Source organism: Prunus persica, chromosome G2 (assembly GCF_000346465.2).
Source record: "Prunus persica cultivar Lovell chromosome G2, Prunus_persica_NCBIv2, whole genome shotgun sequence".
Lineage (NCBI taxonomy): Eukaryota > Viridiplantae > Streptophyta > Magnoliopsida > Rosales > Rosaceae > Prunus > Prunus persica.
The window spans coordinates 8,348,610-8,357,942 of NC_034010.1; the positions used below are offsets into that span (position 1 = coordinate 8,348,610).

A 9,333-nucleotide genomic window follows, 5' to 3' on the forward strand; every position below is an offset into this window, starting at 1 on the left:
AGTAATGATAGTTAGTGGGTTGTAAAAGAATAAACATGTGGAGCCCACTAACTATTCATTACTGTTCATTACTGTTCATTTGGCGGCTTTGATAGAGTTTGTCTGTCACGGGTGAACAGTGATGAATAGTGATTATTTCAGCCTATAAATAAGAAGAGAAACGGAAAGAAGAAGAGAAGAAAAAAAGAGAAAGGAAGAGAAGGAAGAAAGAGGAAAGAGAGAGCAGAGAGAAATTCTCCTAGAGAGAAAATTCAGTGAGCCACATATATTATAAACACTAAACTTGTAGCCCTATTATTTTACATAGTGGAAAAGTTACTGCTGCTGCTCTCCGAGAACGTAGGCATAGCCGAACCTCGTTAAATGCTGTGTCTCATCTACTTTACGTGCAGCTCTGAATTATCGCACATATCCCAGGTTATTTTATAACACCATTCAATTATTCGATTTGTTCGGTTCGATTTTTTTGGCCACCCACTACCTCTACCTACAAAAAGAACTCGTAGAATAGTAATACATGCGGGCCCCAATATTATATGTTACGCATTCGACAGGTTCCAGGTTGTTAACAAAATATTATATTTAGAATAATGGGATTCATCAATTGCACAACCCACTTTCTTTATTTATTTATTGGGTAAATTCTTCTTCACTTTCTATATTTAGAATAATGGGTTCAATCAGTTACAGTTGTTCTTTTTTTTCTTTGCAGTTTAGCAACAACATTTTAGACAAATGCCAGTCAAAGCAGCATGCCTGGTTCCCCAGCCTTTGCTTATCATCAGCAGAAAGCAAACTGAAAAGCACAACTAGAACATAAAGAAACATAATAACAGAAAATTAATTGATTTAAGTTACGCAACAGAAATTAAAAAATGAAAAGAAAGCGAGAATGTATCAAGCAATAGTTTGTGGAGATTCACCTCGAGAGTCAAATTCACTGTATGAACTGAGAAACGATTGAGGAACGCAAGAAGAGCTGGAGAGATATTAAGACTGACATGGACCAAATTTATGAACAAAAAAAAATTGTGACAATAAATTCATGACAGACCAATGATGTATAAACACATGGGTGTTGCAGAAATAGAAAGAAGAAATTACTTACCCGAAGTTGTATTCTCACAAACACATCAACCCAGAGAAGTGATGGGCTTTGTTATGCAATTATCTGCGCTAAACTGAACACCTGGTAGCAAAGTAGAACCAGGATTAAAAAGTCGAACTGAATTCTTTGGGATAACCCAGAACTGAAATCTCAAGAAAAACTCAAATGAAATTAAACAGAAACAGCATAAGTAATCAAAGCAAATGTATCAGAAATAATAAAATAACAGAAACATCTCAGAATTGAGTTATTGGGCTGCCATTCAAAATTCATACATAAAAGAAGATAAATTCAAATTCACAAATTCACGTCAATCATAGCATTTTTGTTTTTTGTTTTTGTGAATGCAGAGAAAAGGTTGGGAAAAAGAGGAGCAGAGTTGTGATGGCGGACGGCTCACAAGTCGAAGAATTAGACGCATTAAGAGACAATGATCTCTTGTTTATCTTTTGAACATGAACATGAAAATGATGTATGAATGATCACTAATCAGTTTCAGTCACCTTATCAATGAAATTCTATAGTGTAACTCATGTCAAAGATGAAGATTGGATGAAGAACTTACAGCACCTATACATTCTATGCTCTGTTGTTGAGCTTCTCTAAAACGGCATAAGCAGCTTTCTTAACTTGTTCTTTGACTTCCTCTAAGCCACTCTTCTTCTCAAGACTCTGCTCTTTGCACTTCTCTATCTCTTCGGTTATTCGGCCAGAGTTCTCATCAATTTCGCTACAAAAGAACAGGTCGCCATCAGAACTTTATAATATGCAGAAATCAAACAGCTTCTTGAAATTAAAATCAAAATTGAAAACTAACTCTCAACCACCTTGAATTTAACAGAAAAAATCATCTACCTCAACCCCAATTCAATTTAGAAGCCCTAATTCGACAAGCCTAATTTAACAGAAAAAAACCATAAATTTTGAGCCATAAAATTTATATATCCTTGCATTTAGCTCCTAAAACTATAATTTCAGGGTCACGAATCACTTATCCCTCAAATTAAATGGAAATCTCATCATTCACAATTCGAACTTTAACTGGTTTCGAGCTTATAAATACTTGACCAACTAAAAACAGACCAAATTTATATTCAAAAGAGAAGAAGATGTAATTTCACGCTAAAAACATACCAAAACAGAGAGAGAAAAAATGCAACCAGATTATCATAAATTTATATATTGCAGACCCGAAAAAGGGCCGCACCATAGAAAACCAATCATCTCAAAAGAAAGCAATTATGATGAATGTATTGCCTATTTCATCAGAATTTATTACCAAAAAATTACATCAACAGCAACCAAACCACTTTTAACATTGTTGAAATAAGCTAATTGGTAGTTTATTACAAGAAGTAACATCACCAATGGAAAACAGAGGAACTAATTTACCCCATCCTTCCCAAGGAAAAAAAATAATCTGACCCCCATCAACCAAGATTTCATTTCATAGCCCAAAAATGATTCTGAGCCTGGGTTCAAACGCACAAAATCATATGCACAAGGAGAATGTTAAAAGACCAAGCAGCTGAGATATTTTATAACACAAGGAAAAATAATATCTGCAACATCATGCATCCCCTTAAAATCCTCTATCAAACATTTCAATTTACCTCACAAACCTCCTACAGCTCAATTAGAACAAAAGCCCCAAATTAACAGCAAACAAACCCTAATTCTATAAATTCAAGTTGAAATACAGAGGAATTGGAGGAAGCAGCCACATTCGTACCTGATATTGATATGAGAAAGGGAGCTAGCTGAGATGGAGCAGCGCCTATGAAGTGAAGTTTTGGATGAGATAGAGAGTTAGCAGAGAAAGAGAAGCTGAGAGACCATGAGATATAGAGATGAGAGAGACAATTATGGAGAAGAAAGAGAGAGATACCTGAGAGGAGAGGAGTCTTGTTCGTCGCGCTGTCTCGTCGTCACAGGAGGAGGAGAGGAAAGACAGAGAAGAGAAACCCTAAACCCTAACCTAGAGAAAACATGGAGTCCTATTGGTGTTCATTTCTACTGTCTTAGTCCCAAAATTCTGTGGTACATCAGCTGTACCGGTGCAGCCACTCACATGCCAGTCACGTGGGGTGTTTTTAAAACAAAGGAAAACGGTTGTGTTGGTTAACAGGTTAAAAGCAAGGGGAAAAATTGACGCGCCTCTTTCACGATGCTCCTTTCCCTTCTTCCTAAACCCTCACCTTCCCTTCTCTCTAGTTCATTTTCTTTCTGTTTGTCTCATTTCTAACATAGTGACTGATTTCTCTTATTCACATGCTTGAATCTTGAGAACCCTCTTCTTAGAAATCCCAAATTTATTTGATTTCTTCTATTTCCCCAAATCTGATTCACCTTTGATTCATTAAACTTCAACTATTATTTGTTATGGCTTGTACTAATTCTCTAGTTGTTGCCCTTCTACTAAATCCAAATGGAGCAGATGCACACAAAATTGCAGCCATGATCTGATGAAAACTTCCATCTCCTGCGAAATATGTGAAAAATGGAGAAGCTGAGATGAGTTTGATTGATTTTTGGATTTAATTGATTTTCCATGTTTGGGTTTGATGGAGCTGTGTTTGATTCTTGATGTCTTGGTTTGATTGATTTTTTATGTTTGTGTTTCTTTTAGACGGGAAGAGAGAGAGAGAGAGCTAAGGGAAAGGCGGAGGGGGAGAGGTGTCGGGAAGGGACAATAGGGGTCTCTTGACCCCACGAACTGGCCCAAAAAATGGCTATGGACAGCCTGTGGAGGCCTGAGCAGACCCCATTTCGAGCAGAAAGACGACCCCAAGAGATACACGCAAGGTGCTCGACGAAAGGCCACAGCAACGAAATGCAGAGGTTATGTTTGCTGCAGAAGAAAGACTCAGCGTGTTTGGGGTTATAATCCAGCACTTCTCATTTTAATTCCTTTTTGAAATGATCCATTAGCAAGGCGCCACTTGTCTATTTTTAATTGGACTACTTCATAAATTCATTAAAAAGTCATATGTGCTCTGAAAATTTCATCCAAAATTACCCCAAACTTGTAATTACGTGTATTTTTATTTCGTGACCTCCAAATCACATGTATTTTTATTTGTTTTAATTATGAATGACATTAATATTATTTAAATTTTAAAGGTATTTAGTTGTCTATATTTGTTTTTCAAGTCTTTAGTCTTTTAAAATTGTCCCTCTACTGAAAAATTCATGGAAATTATGAAGAGGAAATTTATCTACAAAAACAATAGGAAAATTAATCTTTTATCTCATGACCTCCAAATCACATGTACTTTTATTTATTTTAATTATGAATGATATTAATATTATTTAAATTTCAAGGGTATTTAGTTTTCTAAATTTGTTTTTCAAGTCTTTAGCCTTTTAAAATTGTCCCTTTTCTGAAAAATTCAAGGAAATTATCAAGAGGAAATTAATCTACAAAAACATTAGGAAAATTTAATCTTTTAAGCTTTAAAATTGTTGCTTTTTTAATTTTTTTTTTTAAAATTAATGTAGTTCCATGTTTCCTTTTTCTTTTTTCTTTTTTAAATGTGAAATAAATAATTTTTTTTTTAAATAATTGGATAGAAAATAACTCATTTGTCCAAAAAATACATCAACAGTTTAGCCTAAAAAAACTTTGACACTTTTTACACTGTGACCCTATGACCCGAGAATCTTGGATCCGCCACGGAAGATGGGTTAGCTATTTTTAGTGGATGGGCAATTTGCTACATTTAGAGTCATTAATCTATACAGAGTCATTCCATTTTTGCATCATGGTACGTGCAATTGCAAAATCTTTTTACAATTATCCAATTATTATGAGTACTTACATGTAAGTTCACAATATGTCTTGAAATTTTATATGCAATTATTTACAATGGATGTGCAATTGCACAACAATTCTAGAACATGCATTAACAAATGAAACATCAACAAATGCGTAGTCTCTTTTGGAAATTCCTTTCACCATTTGAAAATTGTATGGTTGTCAATACAAATGCTAACGACATGAATTACGTTCAATTACACATTACTCATATCGCAATTGAATTTGTAACCTACATCCTAAAGTCGAATAAGTATAAGAAATCGCTATTACACTTCATAACTTAGACCCTAAAGCCTAATAAGCATATAATTTTATTAAACACCTTAAATATCAACATACCATCCATTGGTATCACTAATAATCCTATTGCTCAAAATAAGTGACTAGTTAATTGGTTCTCCATTTTTCTTGGCAAAAAAACTGGTTCTCTTTTTTAATTGTTACATATACTATATACTGATTAAAATATTATATTTGACTAAAAGAAATTAAAATATTATATAATAATGTATAGATACCCATAGAAAAAAATAATTAGACTATCTATATTATATTTAGAACAAAAAAATAAGAAGAATATAACTAATGCAGGGTTTAACATTGCAATTGAGAGCCATACTGTAAATCTAAGCTATTTACTCGAGATCTATATTTTAATCATTACCCTGAATATGGATAGTGATGAATCCAATTTCTTCACCTCACAGAGGTAAGGCCAAGGATTAAAATATTAGTCGTGCAAATAATATCATGCCTTCAATTTATGGATATTTTGGGGGATATATTGTTATAGTTTTAGGTATCAGGAAAAAATCAACAAAAATGACAAATATAGGCATTGAAACCCATAATTTTGGTGTAAAACTTTCATAAATGTTATGTACATTATCAATGAATGTATTGAACAAATAAAACTCAAAATTTACTAATAATAAGATATACATATGATGAAATATAAGTGGTATATAATGCGCATTAATGAAAAGTTAGAAAATAAAATATTGATTAGAATGAATAAACCATGCATAAATCCAAAGTTTGTTTAAATATTTGATTACAATTTAGATGAGTGTCCATCTACATAAATGAAGAGCTCCAATGAGGTCCAAACAATAAGGAACAACCATCTAGATTCATACAATAGTCATACCAAGTCATGTAACCTGGTCTGTAAGCCATGTTTGAACATGGTGCACATAGGTCTCTCTTGAGCTCCCTATTGTCCTCCCATATATGTGATAGTTAGGATTAACCCAACTAATGGACAGGGGCGGCCCTGGCATGGTGTAAGTGGCACCACTGCATAGGGGCCTTGATTTTTGAGGACCCCCTAAATTTTTTTACTTTATATAATATATATTAATATTATAAAAAACTATATATATACTCCAGCGTGCAACACATTGACACAAAAAGTGTATTTAGTGGAGTTGGTTTCTAGTACATATCCCTTGGTACAAGGCCTAGGTTCAAGTTTTAGTTATGTGAATATATTCGTAATTTTATTCTCTTTTTATTATAAGAACAAAATTTTAAATAGTTTTAAAAAAGAAGCATGTGAAAAATATAAGGGGAAAGATCCAATTAAATTAACAATAGTATATATCACACCCATACGCTTTTTGCAACAACCCGGTTCTTAAATAAGACTTAATTATTAAATTATTAGAGAGAAAGACAATTTTGCCCTAGAATAAACCAATAAGGAAAAAGTTGACTTTTTTACCGTAAAATAATGTGGGAATTTCACTTACCCCGTTGCATAGAGTATGACGAAATGAGTTCGTAGACACGTAGTGGACTCGGATCGGGGTCATAACGAAGAAATTACGATCAAATTATGGTGTGAGGCAAAATCGTAATTTTTGAGAATCAGATTTTTTTTTTAAAAACCTAACTTCTTTCTCTTCTCCCTCAGTCTCTCTTCTCTCAACCCGTAGCCTTCTCGTGCGTCCTCCCCCAGCCAAACCTCCATCACCACCCAGCCACCACCAATCTGCAACCCAACCCACCGGATTGGTCCGCCACCACCCCAGCATCCTTCCCCGACCAAGCTCCGACCCCAACCGCCATGAAACCGTCAGAAAATTCGAAGAAAGTCACCGGTTTTGACAAACTTTCAAGTTTTCGATCTCCGTCATCTAGCCACCAAATCGGATGATCAAGGTATGGATTCTTACCTATTTTTCACGACTTAGCTGATGGTTGGGTAGGAGTGGAACGATTTCTAACCTAGGTAGATCAAATCATGATCCAAAGTTCGGCCGGTTTTGAGATTGAAATTCCGGCCACTTCCGGCTAGTTTTTGGGGTAAGTCCAAGAACAAAAGTGGCTTCAAATCATGCTTTGAACCGAGGGTAGGAAGTTGGGCACAAGATTTTGAAGTTTTCTGGTCGTCGGAATTTATCAAGCCACCCATGCTCTGCCAGCAGGTGTGGCGGCGCGTGGGCAGCAAGGTAGAGACCACATTCAGTCCTAGAGTGATCCCGGTGTTGTCACGAGCGCGTAGGAATTCACGGATCTTAATTTGGACAACGTTTGGACCCTGTGTGATTTCCGAGTTCAATACAGTTCAGCCGTTGGATCGTAATCATTTTCAAATATGATGATTTAGACATTTCCAGCATCCTATAAGATTCGACGGATTGTGAATCGGAGTCCCGGATACTCCGAAATCACGAACCCTAGGGTTAGGTTTACAATAATTATCCAATGGTACGATCGCGGTCAATCCGACCGTCTGATCGAGATCAAACTCTCGGGACTTGTGTCGTAGGTATATTGGAACCTCTGCTAGCTTTCGGATCAGAGTTTTGAGGTTGTGGGCCCAGGGGTCCCAGGTTGACTTTTTGGGACTTTAGCATTTTTTAAGTCTCGAGACACTTCTCAACCATTTCAATAGTAAGGAAAGCTTTTGAGGGCACATGAATGATTCTAAGTTAGTGTACGTACTTTAAGGAGCCGGGGGTCAGAGTTTTATTTAAATATTGTATTATACCAAACAGTTTATTAATAAGATATTCATGATGATTTAATCAGGCGCACGGGCTCGGATCGACCCGCAGGAAGGACCTCTCGGACCAGGAGTGAGTGGACCTTTGATTTCAAAATGATTTTATGCGATTTATATTCATTATGTGATCTATAAAAGTACGCATTAGATCGAGGGCTTTCTGGCATGTATTGCTAAGGTTAAGTATTTTAGTTATTTGCTGCCGAGTTGAGAATGTTTTGCATAATTTGAGCATAAGGTCTGAGATAATTTGTTGGGTTAGATGGCAGTAGGAATTCAGGTTAATTAAGAGGTAGTTTTATAATTCTAATCTTTTTCAAGGAAATCTTATTTTCTTAAAACCATCCTAGGTACCCTAGTATAATAAATGTTGCCTTCAGATAAATTGGTTGCCTTCGAGTAGGTCAGCATGCTTGATAGGTGCCCCATGAGTTCTAGAGGTACCCAAACCATGTGAAACTAGTGAGGCGGATCGGGTTGATCATCCGAATCTTGCGAGAGAGGGTGGCTCGTGTCGACTTTGTGTCACCGAGACCTGCGAAAGCATGTCACCAATGGTGATGCGAGGGAATTGACGGAAATAAAATGGGTACACCTGGGTGGTTGATTAAAGTTGATTTCAATGCTTTTAAGGATTAATGCTTGACTAAGTGTATGATTTGATGTGTATATATATGTACATGAATGCATTGATTTCGGTACGAGTATATATGAGAAAATTGATTAAGTTTTTCATAACTATTTTTACAATGGGGTTAGTATGTTCATATGCTATTTTCAAAACTTTGTTTTTGGTCCACTCACATTTTCCAATGTTTTGCTCCCCCATGCAGTAGACGTGCATAGGGTTCCACCACAGGGCCGTTTCCATTTTCCGCACTTCCTCATTCTGATGTAGGGCTCGTTTGTAAATGAGTCGACTTATTGTGTAACTTCTTAGTGGATGCTCTAATAACTTACCCTAGAACTGGAATGTATATATATATATACGCATGCTGGCTATTGGGGTGTATATATATGCTTGTTTGACAGGTATAAATTTGGGGAATGATCATATTACAGGGGAGACTCTGCCGAAATTTCGGTAGGAGTCAAACCTAATATTTTATCGAACTTAAGCATAGAAGGGCAAAGAGATCATTTGTGCAGGCACCCGACATGTGTTGGACACATGCAGGGTTCGGCCTGGATTCCAAAGTAGAATTTGGGTTGGTCCTGTCACTTTTTCTTTAAAAAACAATAATAATAATTTCTTCGACTCAAAACAAAAAACAAAACAAAAAAATTTATGTCTTTTTCTTTCTCGCGAACTCTTTTTTTTTCTTATCGAACATACAAACATTTAAATTTATCAAATGAACGCAACATACACAACGAAAGCAACCCCTACGT

General features: G+C 35.8%; 1 protein-coding gene and 1 long non-coding RNA gene across 11 annotated transcripts in view; one reads left to right on the plus strand and one right to left on the minus strand.

Moving 5' to 3' along the window:
• Positions 1 to 1,654, plus strand: part of LOC109947216 — a 13,403-nt gene extending 11,749 nt beyond the window's left edge. For 6 of the 10 annotated variants that reach the window (XR_002270164.1, XR_002270165.1, XR_002270167.1 and 3 more), the window contains one exon: positions 1,459 to 1,654. Coding sequence is in view for 2 of the 10 variants with exons in the window: in XM_020557086.1 (XP_020412675.1) it covers positions 1,459 to 1,542 (84 nt within the window). In the remaining 8 variants the exon portion in view is untranslated. Of the gene's footprint in view, positions 1 to 712; positions 1,108 to 1,458 lie in introns of those variants that run through there. The other 4 variants (XR_002270162.1, XR_002270163.1, XR_002270166.1 and 1 more) reach the window with 1 other exon arrangement.
• LOC18787021 lies at positions 924 to 4,195 on the minus strand. The gene is made up of 5 exons (XR_002270177.1): positions 2,997 to 4,195; positions 2,841 to 2,885; positions 1,674 to 1,838; positions 1,109 to 1,189; positions 924 to 996 (listed from the first exon to the last, which is right to left on the minus strand). It is a non-coding gene; the product is annotated as an uncharacterized LOC18787021 (long non-coding RNA).